Raw genomic sequence first — 15,098 nt, 5'->3', positions numbered from 1 at the left:
ATAGTTCTGGGTGTAAATATGGAACTGATTAAATGGAAATGCTGAAGACTGGAAAATACAAGTATAAAAACCAGGAAGATGTCTTTGTGAAAAGCATGTATGCAGTTCTACAGAGGATGTGGCAAAGTATTTTTAGTAGATCTACAGAAGTGTTAGTACCATTAGAGAGACCCTCCCCTGGAATTGTGTGCACAGAATTAACACAGTCACCTGTGTTAAAAAAAAGATGAGCTTAAATCAGAGTTGATGCTGAGACAAGCTACTTGGATTTTTAAAGCAATGAGTATCTGTCACATAAAGATAAAATGTGAGTTTCACTTATTTTTCTTAGCAATAAAGTGCCTGAGGAATATGACAATTCTTTCTAATACACAATGCAAATAATAGAAAATGAAGAAAATTGTAGTGTCAGCACATAATCACAGGTCTGAAAACTGGGCCATGCGTAAATGTGGTCTCAAATTTGTAAGATTTACAGCAATGCAAAAAGTGAAGTTCAGAAGGGATCTTTCAAACTCCTCCGAAGAGGCAGCATTATTTTAAGACAGAGCTTTAAATGCTCATCAAACAGATCATAAACATGAGAAAAGAATCCTTAGACATAGAAAGTTAAGATTGTTTATTGAATTCTTGAACACATACTGAGCTGTAACATCAATGAGGTTTGAAAAATGTGTCTGTTTGCACTTGGTCTACACTGCATTAAATACACACTTTTGAGATCCCAGTGGTCACTATGGAGTCTGAAGAGGATTTTTTTCCTCCACTCTGAGTACAAAGTAACAACTGGTTTTTTGTCTCATTGTTCATTTCTTTTTGATGAAGCACTGAAATTTGGTCAGAGCTGGAGACGGACCATTGGATTATACACACTGATGTTCCTAAAACACTGACATTCCTTGACTATGCCTCATATGTATGTGAAAACTATTGTTGGATGTGGAATCAGGATTCACTTCTCCTCCAGAACTGTATTACTTCTCCTTCTCTAGTGCAGAGTGTGGCCAAGGCCACTTTCTCAAAATGTCTGGGAACTGTCTTTAGGAAATCTTGTGCTATTGAGTGCACACAAGCACTCATCTTTTGAGTTACCTGTGCTACATTTAAATGGTGGCTTCTTGCATTTTTCTATTATCCAAAATTTATTACAAGATGTTTGAAACATTCAGTTGTCAGTAGACTATATCTTGATTGCAAGGCTTGTGCTAGTGTCCAAAATGTATCCACTCCCAAAAGCTTTTAACTGTGTAGGGATCTGAGTGGCCAGATCTCTCACCTTTCAATGTAAATCTTAACAAAACGATCATGCTAACACCGTATTTGCATTTTACAAGAAAATTTTTTAAGAATTCTGCCACAGTGACTTCCTTCTTTCTGCAACAGCATTAAAAACAGCTTTCAGGGTTTTACTGCTTCTGAGCATGCCATACTTCTTTCCCTGCATTCCTTCAAAGCAACAGAAGAGCTTCTTCTCATTAAGAATGCATTAGTTCAGTCTATCACCATTCCACTTCTTTTGTGTAGCCTTTCAAACGTGACACTTTATTGCTACCTCCTTGTGCTTAGCAGTCAGGCTGTGTAACAGCAGTGTAACTACAATTTTTGAGGGAGGTGACTCTTTCATGAGATGCCCCCCCACCAAAACCAGTGAAGACTAATGAGTGAAAACACAACAGCTTATGTGGCTTCGACAAGACTGCTACAGAAACAAACCAGCTGAAACTCTTTCAGTTATATTCAATTACAGTAATGAAGCTTGAGTATCAAAAATAGTATAGGAATCGTGAGTAAATTATCAGAGTAGAGTACACCACCAACTTGCACACATCTATCTGCAGACAAAAATGGACATGTTTTGGAGCAACAGAAAATTGACATCTGAAAACTCTGGGTAATCCTTTTGGCATTCTTGGGATTACACACAGACACATCAATCATCAGACAGATTCCTCAGATGAGGTGAATATTTTGAAGGAAGCAAATTCCTCAAAGCATTTCCTACTTTGCTTTTAGCAATTTGTTCTAGAGGTTGGAGGAGACGGCTGTGACTTTGGACCTGAATTCCAGGATCATGTGGCGTTCCATGCACCACCCCAATTTCCCCACTGGTAAAGTTTGGAATAATGCATCTTAATCCTTCACCTCAGGTCTGTTTGACAGCTGACTCAGGTGACTGATATGGCTGGAAGAGCTGAAGTTTGACATGTGTGCCATGACAGCCCAGTTCCATGCTGTGAAAACCTATGGCTGACTACAGCGAGTGACCTCTGTCGCCATTGCAGTAACAGCATGGACTGGCCTCTTCTCAGTTAAGCCTGCAGAGGTTAATGGAGGAATCATATATATTTAGAAAGAATCTTTTAAATAGCAACTGGTTTAACCTTCTCTGTCATAACATAATGCCAACTTCTGATATTTGTCAGAAGCCACTGCTTGAAAAATTGCCAGAGGCTCCGTGAGAGATGTCTAATGAAGACAATGCCACTGACCCATTTGAAGGAGCATGAGTGCAAATTCCACTCAAACTTGCACTGTTTCAAACTGAGCAGATGTAGATGCAATGGACCTGAAGCTAAAATTTCCAGTTTGCTTTGCTGAGGTTCAGTTCTCCAGAACACATGGATCTGCCTCTTTCCCATTTTAAATGTTCTGTTCAATCTAATCTGTTGACCTTCACTCTGCAAGTACCAATAAAGATAAATATTATTTATGTGCCAAGCAAGCTACAAGAACAAACAGGCACATGCACTCAGATGTCAAGTTACATGTAAATTCACTAGTTGAAAAAAAATAAAACTAAATAGAAATAAGAGAAAAAAATATAACATTTCCTAATGAAATTTTAGTCAAGAAAATTACCCTACTGACCTTATGATATTGAATTTGTCAAATGTTATTGTATTTAATACCGTATTTCTTCAAAATCATAGCATTTAAAAGCGCAGTATAAACATCAGAATCTACTGGACTTCTGTTGTTGGAGAATATTACACATCTGCTTATATATACATGCTAACATTAACAGAGATAATTAGCAAATCAAAATACCGTTCTAGATAGTAAAGAGGACACAAGGGGAAAATGGGATTTAGTAGTCCTGAGTTCAAAATGCATTTTCAGCAGAAATAATTATGGGTCCTTTGTATCTAGCAAAAGACACAATGACTGACTGTAGTTTTCATTTCAGCAAATGAAAACTACAGCTGGAGCTTCACTGACCCCAGCCTTTCTCTAAGAGGGACATCACTATCAGAGGAAGAGACTCAGTTTGTCTTTTACATTTTGCTTTCAAAAGCCTCTTCAAAGTGAAGTGGTAAAATGGCTGCTGGCTTGAAGGGAGAGGAAAGAAATGGAAAAAGAACAAAGTTTAAGTTAAGATGGGGCTGCCATAGAAACCACCCAGGCTAGCGAAAGAGACGGTATTTATTTTGAACAGCTAATTGGCTGATAAAGATTTTTAAAAACTGGACCAAGCCTTAAAAAGTCACTGGCAGTTCTCCAAACAGAGAACTTTTTACTCTGGAAAATGAAAAGTAAAAAAGAAAAAAAAACTGAGACCTTTCTCTCACTGGTCCATACAGAAAACAGGGTTGAAATTCAAGTCAAAATTAAAGTCAGTGGGAGATTTGCCATTGGTTTTCACAGAACCAGACACTACCTGAGATATTTTCTTTTCTACTTTCAGACAGATACATTGACTACCACCAATTAGCTGTCCCCTAAACTGAGGTTTTTTGGTGTTTTTCAGTCTTTATGGCTACGTCTATATTAAAGAATTTTTGTTAAAATTTCTCAGCATTGCTACTGCCTATACAGTACCAGTCAGTGCTATCAATTGTATTGGTGCTGGTCTCTCTGGATGCTTATATCTGCCAGCGTATTAAACACTGCATCATGTAACTGTGCACAGTATTACTTTTTTCAGAGTAGCATCCATATCTCAGTTCATTAACTTTAATTTTTTGTAAACTTCACTTAAGCTAGTGACTTAAGCTAGTCAGAGCTCTTACTTCTGGTGGAGTTCAAACCATACTGTTCTTTAAGATCTCTCAGTGCTAATTAATGATGTAAGATGGATAGAATCATTTGGGGTAGATTGTTGCTGCCATTTTATTTTTCCATTTGAAACATGAAGTTTATAGATGAACTGGAGTAAAGCAATATTTAAAGCCACAACAGCTGATTTGGCATATTTTCAGTATTATTGCCTCGGGTAAAGAATATACATGTTCTGCACCATTTGCACCAATAAAGTTTGCCACAGAGTCCCAGAATTTCCTCTAAACTCTCAGTTTTGAATGACGTGTTTTTCTGATTGATTTCAAGGGACTATTAATTTTAAAAGATAATGAATACTATTTAAATGTCAGCTTTGTTAAGTAATTAATTATTAATATTAGTAGCAGAAACAGTCAATTATTTTGTTCATCTGTCACTGCTTCAAACAGATATAAATATTTTGCTTTAGGGCCATTGCAAGCTACTTATTACTGCCAAGTGAAGCAACAGGAGATCATATTCTCCAAAAACGTCTCAAATAACCTTCACCACCACTTGTAAGAGAGGAAGAACAAGGCCAGACCAAAGCTACTGACTAGCTGATGCTGTCCTAAAGCTCAGGCTGCTTTCTTATCTTCCAGATTCACAAATTCTTCATTAATCTCTTTGACAACAGCCAAAAATCTACGACTCTCTTGACCTCTGTTCATTTAAACTTTTACAGAGAAGTTCCAAAAACAGATGTAATGTACTGATAGTTAGGGATTCCAGAAGATTCAGCATGGAAAAATACTGAGAATTGTGTGCAAAAATAAAAAGTCCACTAATTATCAAGATGTGGTCTATTTACAGACTAAAGTGTTGGTGGTTTTACAACACCTTTCTTTTCTGAGCAGGTTTAAAAATGTTCGAGAATTCAAGTTTGTCATTTCCATTGCAGACTTCTGCAAAGGACCAAGTCACCTGATGGAGATTACTAAGCCATCTCACTGCACAGCATACAGCCATGGATCTATGTTTAAAGGCCTCCACATCAGTAGAAGTAAAGGGTGCTATTGTCACATTGCAGAACCTGATCTAGATACAAGCACCTGGTGCTTCTCTATAGACCAGACACAGCCACAAAATTGTCTGTCAGCTCTGCGGGATTTGTGCTGTCATTTTCTGTCTCTGTAATGTGTCATTAGTGATTACCATAGAAACAACAGATAAAAAGAGCTAAACATTTTAAAAGCAAGCATAAAACCACCTAAGAACAAATGGCTTCTCTTCATCACTAAAATACCAGGCCACCATTGTTGGCTGGAGTTTCTAATAATCAAAGACTGTCAATACTGTATTTTATGAGCATTAGGGTATGAGTAACAGCAATCAGTGATAAGCGAGATTTGATCTGTCTCCATTTTGTTAAATAACGCAGGACTCCTGGGGTAAAAGGCTTTTCCAGGTGGAATACATTTAAACATTACATGAATATTCTTTGTATCACATGTCAAAGATTATGCCATGACAAAATGGTATTTTTTTTTTGGTAATCTGTATTAGGGAGAGTAGACAGGAAGTACCCCAACCTGCACAGGAAGTTGGTCACAGTCTTCCTGAGAGCTCTTACAGCTCTTCATCCTGACTAGCCTACAAAAAACCAAGCAGGTTTCTCCAAGAGTGATGGCAAAAGGAAACCAGCTCAGTTCAGGATTTCACCGAAGAACAGAAAGTGGGGTACATTAAAATTTCACAGCCCATTGAAGCTAGTTGCTCCTGTTACCTGGAGCTACATTATGCATCTCTGAAAAAGTGTATTACTTCTTTAAGTAAACAGAAACTGCATACAATGCACTGAAGTAATGAAGTCTAAACTTTGTTATTGCCAAGATCAACAGTTTTTTAAATTCAGTTGCCTTTTTTCTTTCCCATGAACATCTGAGCTCAGAGTTCTTTGGAGGACCTGGTTGCCAGTGTTGAGGAACTATTTGTGGAAAGACCTCATTTCCCTTAGGAAAAGCAAACCTATATTTCCTCCATGAAACACGTATTTTAAGTCAGCACATCAGAGAACCACAGAGACCTCGGGGCCTGCAGGTCTCATTGTGATCTGCACAAACATGCTTTTGCTTGTGGTTGCAGACACTCTGGTTATTTCTCTGATGGGCTGCTTTGCCCCTGAGGCTGCTGCTAAGCACCCCCACTCTCTATTACCAGCTATTCTGTCAGAAACCCTTCTCAGTAAAGGTCCAAATCCATACAAAGGATATTTCAGAAAAGACTTTAAAATTTCACAGGCCTTAGATGTGTCCCTGATTTAATAAATACAAGTTCTAGGAAGTTCAAATGCTTCTCTCTGTAAATTAAAAAGGTTATAGCACTTCTTGAGGTTTTACTTCATAAATATTCTTCTAGTAGTTATTGCTGAGCAGCCTTCTGAAAAACTGATGTCTTGACTTTCTCTGTCTGATAAGTTGCCTGATAAAGACTGGAGACCCATTGATTTCTAAGAAATTCTGCTACCTTTAGAGAGAAAGCTTGGACAAATAGGCTCTTATATAGAAAAGACTTTTTTCTATGTTCTGCCTCTCATGCACTTCAAGACAACTGGTGACATTGCCACCTCACTCTGCAAGTAGTCCTGTTGAGCTCTCTGAAAGCAACTCAAAGGCTAAAAGTGCCAGAATTTGTCTCCCTGTAAACTCACTTCCACTTTCATCACCTTGAAAGAATACCAGGTGCCCAACCAAAATTTGGTAACATGTAAGTCAGTTCAAAACTTAAAGCTCAGACATCTATAGTAATATTTTAGTATTTCTTCCCAACTGAACCCTATTTTCCTTTTCAGAGGTGCTAAATAAAAAAAGCCTACGTGTACTTGGAGAGGGAACCTCAGCCTCTCTGAAAGGCAAAAATGTGATTAAAAAGCAGATCAGAACTAAGATGTTTTTTAAAACAGAACATGCATTAAAGCAACAAGAAAGAAATATTTCAGTCTCAAAGTTCCACATAAAGATGCTTAATGAATCTTTTTACAGTATCTCTGGGATAAAACACATAATTAAACTTATGAAACTCTGCACCAGTATTTAAACTGCTTTGCAGTGCAGATTAATTGTGGAAATACATAGTTCCATTTATGGGTGTCAGTAGACTAAAAGAAGCTAGCAGTGACAATGACATGGTTTAATCTATCCTAATGAACTCTTCAACATTCAGAAATGTGACCATATTGATCATGCAATTCATACTGGATAAAAAGAGGCAATGCACGTTTGTGGCCACATTATACCCTCATCACTCCTGACAGCACTCCCAGCTTATTTAAAACAACATTCAAACTGCACACTGGTTTCCCTTGTGGCTTAATTCTCATTATTCACTGAACTCCTTTTTACTAGAAACTGACTGAAGAGCCAGATTCTGAGCTCATTGTTTGGTTTTTTGCTGATGACAATGAACAGCCTTCTCAGTTTCCAAGCCCAGCATTTCTATACACTCAAAACAGTTGCAACCAACTAGCAAAATAAAAGCAGGTCAGGGATAGGGAGGCAGATGAGTGAAAAGAGTGCACATGTGCTCTTCAGAAAGAATGAGACTGAAAATTAATAAAAGACTTACTCATAGCCTGTAGCAAGAAATGACATCATTCAAGCATTTGTCCCAAAATAGAAAAAAAGAGGGGGAAAAAAATTTCGTATTTCTCAGATTGAAACAAAAGGGTTTAAATTATGTTACTAATCCAACTCATATTTTCACCAGAGAAATAAGAACTATGAGCATCAGTAAAAAGAATTTTCAGTCACAAGAGGTTCATGCTGATGAGAATAGCAAGGATGCTGTCTTCGTTTTTCTGATGGATCAAGAAAGTGTAACTTGGCAGTTCACTAGAAATTACTGCTGTGAGAACCATACACTTCACTGTTGCGACCCTGAGTGCCTGAGATGACTGTCACCTATGCTCTCAAATACTGGACTGCTTTGAAACAGAGAGAAAAGTAAAAGCCTGATTACCTTACCAAGGCTTCCTCATGGACCCTGGCTCTGTGCCAACTCCATATAGCCAAACCTCACTAGTAAGTTTTCTCCTGACTTTACAACAGCAAGTGTCCTAGGCAATGGCTTTGCAACAGGCTCGTGGAGACACTCTCACACTGTGTTTGTGGCTGTGAGTGTAGGTGGTTCACACTCTAAAGCCATCTGTGATTTAGCTCGCTCTTTTAGCCATGTAATTTTATCACCTTATGATTTTTGGTTAAGCTGACGCAGTGGTTTTCAACTTGTAGAACTCTTATGCCTCTAGTCTGTACACTGCTTATTCTGGAAAATGACCAAGAAAAACTGGTTTCCTGCCAGTTGACTCAAATATTCTCTTAAAGGGCTTCAATGAAAAAACTTTATAGGGATAGCAAAATTAGCATGAGCTAAAGCATGTGATCAGTTCTGACTTTGACTTCAAATGGCCAAAAATGCAATGTATGCCTTGATTAATTGCTCCATTCATTAAGTAAATTGATTGATAAAACATGGACCTTATATCTAGTCTGAACACTGAATATTATTCTGAATTCATCTGGTCAATCAAAGAACCCTTCACGATCAGACTTTTTTCATAAGAACAACTTATCTAACATTTTCTTGGGCAAAAATGATGGATTTTTCTTTTTTTTTTTCACACTGCATATAAAGTTTCCCACTCAAATCATTATGATACCTTTTTCTAGCATCCTTGGGAGATCAGAAAATCCCATTGTACTGAGTAACCATATACACATAAAATCCTTTTTAGGGGGCAATAGTTTTAGACCTTGGTCTAAAATGGCCTGTAATGGTCCCTGATCAACTGCACTACTTTGAAAGCAGCTCCTTATGGATTAAGTCAGGAACTACTCCATATGCAAAGAAACCCCATGAAAACAGGTTGTGAATAACTCCTGACAGCCTTGAATGTTTGTGTTTCTGATTTCTTATGTTTCTGACTAAATGCCGTATGGAATGTTCTCATTCCATATTCCCACCACTATCCCCCCTAAATTTACAGGTGCATGTTTCTCGTGCCAGCAATACACAACTAAAAGCCCAGTATTAGCCACTATGGCATTTATTTTTCAATACTTGTTTGACTTTTATCTCTTCCTTGCCTTTTTAAATAATAAGAAAAACAAGTGTTATTTACTGCAATGTCACTGTCAAGAAATTAACAGCCTGATCCAAGTCCCATCAAAATTATTGGAAAAACTCCCACTCTTTCAGAGGGTGGTGTTCTAGACTTGGAATGGACAGGTCCTTCATGCTCAGGAGCCATCTTTATTCCCAAACAGGTGTCTTACAGTCCAACAGGTGCAAGCATGTCTGCACACCACATGCTCCTGCTTCAATAAATCCTGCTTGTTTTGAAAGCCAGATTCAATCCCTAGGCCATATGGGAAGTTGTCCTTTAGAACAGAGCAATCAAAAGTTGTAAAACTCCTAGAAAAGTCAGATTTTTCTAAACTATCCTCTAAATTAGCCTCTCTGGCTAAATTGTATATATTGCATTTCCATTTTTCTTCTCCTATTAAACTGAACATTCTTTATTGCTCATGTTATGAAGTATCTTGTGGTACATATATAGGGTGAGAAACACAGCTGAATTAGCATTACAAAATCAACTTTAACACTGACAGATTTCCAAGGCTGATGATTTTATTTTCCCTTTTGGTGGACAGTGCTACCATTTTCTGCACTCTAAGACTCCTTCTCTCAGTTCAGTACACTTCGTATGCTGTCAAAAATACCTGTCTTTTTATTCTTTTTTTATGTATTATATTTTTCCCAGTCCTGCAGTAGCACCTTGGTTTGGTGTTTATTCCATGTAGCAGAAAATACCTCTCACAGAAATGCAAAGGCAGCCTGACAGCAAGCTTCTCTTTGGGCATGTTGACATCATCCTCCTCTCTGAGCTCTAATTCAACTTTCAACACAATGCCTAAAACCACACAGCCTCTGAGCACAAAAGATGAACACGAGAGTACACTTGTGCATTCTGTTGCCCTGTAAGCAAATTGCCTTGTGAATGAGGAATCAGTCAAATAATGGGTTTGATAGTCTGCATTTAGATTAGCTAAGATAAAGTGCAAAAGTGTGGTTTTTTTGGTGTAGCACAGACAGCAGCACATCCTGCTCAAAGTTCAGGGCTATGAACATCACTGACTCGTTCTTCAGCATCTCTCACATGAAAAGACAACATGCAGCTATTTTACATGTCATAACTACTCTTTTGGAAAAAAAAAAAAAAAAAAGAGGAAGGTAGGATTTTTTAACTTTTTAACTTCACTGATAGTCCAAACCAGAGTGGCACTTTGCAAAGTGCATATATATCTCATAAATCATATCTCCTGCTTTCAGCTCTCTATATTTACATGGACTTTACTGGGAAGAAGAGAAGAATGTCACTGCTTTCATGTAATGGATAAAGAAAATAAATTCTCTGGGTATGTGCATATGACATTTACGGGGTGCACATTGCTTTCTCTGCTCACCATGACAAGAAACAAGTGCATGCACACAAAGAACTCCTGCAGATTGGATAATGTGCTATGAATTACTTCTCGGTGCTACCTTGTTCATGCAGTCATACATGTAATGGATTGCATCGAAATTCTCTTCCAATAAGAAGCAACTGAATTTCTGCTTGCTGCAGAATAAGGAGCAACTGAATTTCTGAATGCTCCAAGCTCTTTGAGCTTTTGTTTTGAGCTCCACATTTCAGCAGCTGGAAGTTGATGGAAGAAAGGAGGGAAAAGCATCCGTATTTTTATAGTTTTCCACTCCAAGATAAATAGCTTGGATGAGAGAAGAGGGAACATAAATGAATCACAGAGACAATCTGTTCTTTCAACTGGAGGGGTTGGGAGGTTAAAAGATTTTTACAAATAAACATTTTTTAAAAAGACAAGTATTAGCTTATGTGTTTGACAGAAGGCTGCAATTATGCGCTGCTCTGTACCACATAAAATACTAAAATATGGAAATGTGAGGTTATCTATCCTTCTCTTGTGGAACCAGTACATTCTCTTCCTATCTTGATGTCTCATCTGGTACATTACTCAAATTCAAGCCAAAGTATTCCACCACTTGAGATAGCACATAAACAAAAATAATGTGAAGAAATTCATAATAAACACATTACAAAAACCTGCTTCTCGACCTTCTAAAGTCTTGCTTTCTTTGCTTTGCCAAGGCAAAGAGCCCATCAAACCTGCTTGAACCCAGTTTTCTCATAGGACACAATCTAAAGGTAGACTTAATGTCTTTCACAAGCAGCTCTTTGTCATCCTTAACACATTTTCTGCAGTGCTGGATTCATGGCCTATGCTGTAGAGTCACAATCTGTTTTATACTGATTTTGAATTTCCCTCATTCTGACAGAAGGACAGTTTTTGGTGTTGGCACATATGGTGAGTCAGCTTCAGGGCTGTTACAGCATGTAATGGTTGGTGACAGCCTCTGAGACACTGGTATGTCAGGCTAAAGACAGCTGCTTGGTAGCAGTCCTGGCCACATTCACTCTTTCACTGACTTCACATGCTCTACAGTTATGACATGGACAGCAGAAAGTGGTTTCATAACATCTGTGCCTGTAGGGGACTTTGCATTTCACAAAAGTATCCATATAATCACCAGATCTTTATTCCACAGTGATAAAACAGGGAAAAGATCTTTTCTTAGCTGTTTAGGGTAATTTGTTTTAAATAGAGTATGTAAAAGCCTAACCATTCTCCCTTTTAAAAAGTGGTTCATTTTTTCACTGCAGTTGACCTCAGAGATTCACCCGTATATGTACTGTAATTCGAAGGAGAAATATGTTGCTCTCAAGATTGAGCCTAAGCAGAAATCTGATAAACTAATCTTTGTAAAACCCACTGTGCTGCTGTGTTTAAGAGAGCCAGAAGCTAGCTATTAGTTCTTTTTTGTGGTTTGTTTGTTTTTTCTAACAGACTTTTTAGAGTACAGCATGCTGAAAAAATAGGAACAAGGCTCCCCAGCATATACCAGTTGTGTCTGAATTCTTCCTTTTGACAGGCACACAAACCACACAATCGCTACAGCCATCAGCATGAAACACATCATGTTAAATCCCTCATTTCTTTAACATAATATGAAGTCTCTCTTTCTCTCATATTACCATTCTGGTCTGTCAGGTATGTGAGGTTTTTCAAGGCAACAGGTGTTTTTTGAAATAAAATACAACCCTCCCTTCAGCTCATTATGTGAAAGAGACAGCAGCTGCAAGTATAATGCTGAGGACACATGGTCTATAGGACACCCAGAAGAAAAATACTCTTTGTTCCACTTGTTAAGGTAAAGCACAGATGTTGCTTCAGTGATAAGCATGAGCATAAGGCAACCATAGTCTGCTCCACATTGTAAATGTAGAATCTAAGATTTCAGAATATTTAGTAGGCTGCAATCAGAATCACCAGTTTCTTTATGTAAAGAAAGCTAGTGCAATGTCTAAGCTCATAGCACTAACAAATACTCCATATCACAGCTTGCATTACACTATCAACAACAATATGCTAGGGACTGTCCAAAGACTTGGCTGACAAATTATTAATAATATTTTATATGGACTCAATTATGAGTATGAAATAGTGACAAATGCCTAAATGCACACTTACTGATTTAATGATTTAAACATTTAGAGATAGTGTATATTAAAAACACTATTAAAAAGGGTTTAGCAATTTAGAATGCTAAATGCAATCCCTTTCCCTACTTAGTATTGGTAATAAGACTATTTTTGTATCACTCAGATCTAAACTGTTGAGAAATCAACTTCAAAATAATGATATCTAATGAATGTAAAAACCAAGCTAGAATCAATCCTTTCCAGGGAGCAATTCTCTGTTATGTTCATAATTCTTCCTCCAATGCTCCAACCCTCATTTATTTATTTTCCCCTAGTCTCTCTGAAGAACAAAGTACATATATTGTAGCTTACAGTGTAATTCTCTAGGCTTTTTCAAATAAAAAGGGAGTGCAGCATTTCCTTAGAAAAACAAAGATTGTCTAGGATTACCTGGTCTCCTTACTCCCTCCTATTTTCTAGGCCTAACTAGGTCAGAAACTCTGTCCTACAAACCAGAATATGTAACACCACAGAAAAAAACACAGATCGCAGAATAATCGTCATCTTTCTCTGTAAGTAGACTGGTTGCTTTGGTTGTCCTGAAGAATATTTACGTTGGCCTTGCAACATGAATCTCTAGCTTGTAGGACTGCATGTTTTTCTGGCTACAGTGTTTGTTATGTAGAGCAGCAGCAGCAATCAACTGGGAACCATACACACAGAGGAAGGCCTGATGGCATGGATCTACTAGAAAAGTCAAAAGCTTCACACTCCTTCAGATCCAGCTTGCACTGACCCCAGCTCTCTTGTGTGTGTGGGATGTTTTTTTGTTTTTTCCAAAATCTATATTGGTAAGCTGTTGGTAAGATGAGTCCATCCCTTGTCAATTCTATCACCACCCATTTTAGGGAAGACCACCTTAGAAAAATAAAATGACACAAACAAGTTCTGATCACAAGGTTAAGATTATAAGGTTAGAAAGTATTGTCACCATGAAAATGATACCATAGTACTTCCTTGCTACAGCTTATGATTTTAACAAAAGGTCACTGAAATGGCTGAATCATTTTTAGTTTGCTATATTGTTACAAATGAAAGAGATGTGAGTAATAAAAACACACAACCAGAACAATATCTCTATATTAATTGGAACAATGATACACATACCTATAAAACAACCACAAGAAGATATCATTGCTTGGGCCCACCTGTTGTTTGCTACTAAATTGTTAGCACATGTTCATAATTGTGTTCCTGTCCTGCAAAGAGCTCAGCAGCCAACAAAACTATTCAAATTGCTTGTGACTGAGAATATTTATATATTTTGCATTCTGTGGTGCTCAGCTTTGGTGCTGTAGAAGGCAAGCAATCTCTTCTTATGAATCCATACAACCTTGTGCCATTCCTGAACCAACTGTACTCAGTGTGCTATCTCTACTACAAGAATTAATAACTTAAGAGTTTGTTCTGCTACTACACTCCTCTACTCAGAAATCAAGGCTGATCACACAGATTCTAAGACCTGTACACTTCCACCATCATGGGAAAATCTGAGTAAATACTTACATGTGTCTTCACATCACCTTCAAGAATCTTGCTGTACCTGAGAAACTCAGCAACACTTCCATTCAGCAGCCTATCAAAGGCTTCCACATATGGTGCTATGCCTGTAGACAAGGAACATTCGATTATAATGGGTTCATAAAGTATATAATGCACAAGAAGTGTAGCAGATGGAGGAAGTGTATCATAGAAAATGAGGAGATTACTGTAACTTCACTTCTGATTTATGAAATCAGTGAAAAAGGATGTAAAATTATTTTTGTCCTAGATAGAAAGAAGAGAAAAAAAATCCTGCTCTTGCTAGAACTTGAATAGGAACCTCTAAGAGAATTTCCTGTATATAACATAATGGGAAGCCTCTTCTGTCTTAAAATAACATGTGCTAAAACAATCAGCCCTTCAAAGGAGTGACCTGAGAAATCTAATTCTCGTAACAAATTTCCCCTATTTTACTTTAACCATATATTATCCCCGAAAAAGAACCTGCACTGTACTTAACAACTATTTTTATACTACTCCATTCCTGAAGATCTCTGTGATGTTTGGTCGCTTTTAATAGCAACCAATTCCATTTCCAGTAAGAGAGGCTTTGGAATGGGTTGACAGTAGATTTATGCAGTGAGATACGGCTTTGTAATCTCCTCATTTTGTTGTCTCACCTTGCAAAACTGTCACTGGATAAAGCACAAACAAGTCTTCCAGACGACATATCCCATTGACTATATATATGTTATACATTATAAAAGAGGAATAAAGCTGCTATTTTCTATATGGTACACAGAGCAGTTTCCTGATTAAGTGAACAATCAGAAAATGCAGATCGGCCTCAGTTTCTTAAACACCTGGCTTCTACATGGCACTATGCAGTACCTGTTAAGATAGCAAAAATAATCTTGCCTAGGATGCTTTCCAACCCTCCCTTTACTCCCTCATGTCTTGT

The 15,098-nt window shown here is 37.6% G+C and overlaps 1 protein-coding gene across 2 annotated transcripts in view; it reads right to left on the bottom strand.

Annotated features, from left to right (window-relative positions):
- CAP2 (cyclase associated actin cytoskeleton regulatory protein 2) overlaps positions 1-15,098 on the bottom strand; it is a 67,391-nt gene that overhangs the window by 37,840 nt on the left and 14,453 nt on the right. For both annotated transcript variants that reach the window (XM_053976606.1, XM_053977407.1), the window contains exon 3: positions 14,162-14,262. In XM_053976606.1, coding sequence (XP_053832581.1) covers positions 14,162-14,262 — 101 coding nt within the window. The remainder of the gene's footprint in view (positions 1-14,161; positions 14,263-15,098) is intronic.

Source organism: Vidua macroura, chromosome 1 (assembly GCF_024509145.1).
Source record: "Vidua macroura isolate BioBank_ID:100142 chromosome 1, ASM2450914v1, whole genome shotgun sequence".
Taxonomy (NCBI): Eukaryota; Metazoa; Chordata; class Aves; order Passeriformes; family Viduidae; genus Vidua; species Vidua macroura.
Note: the sequence above shows the minus strand (reverse complement) of the source record. Positions and strands in the feature narration are given on the sequence as shown.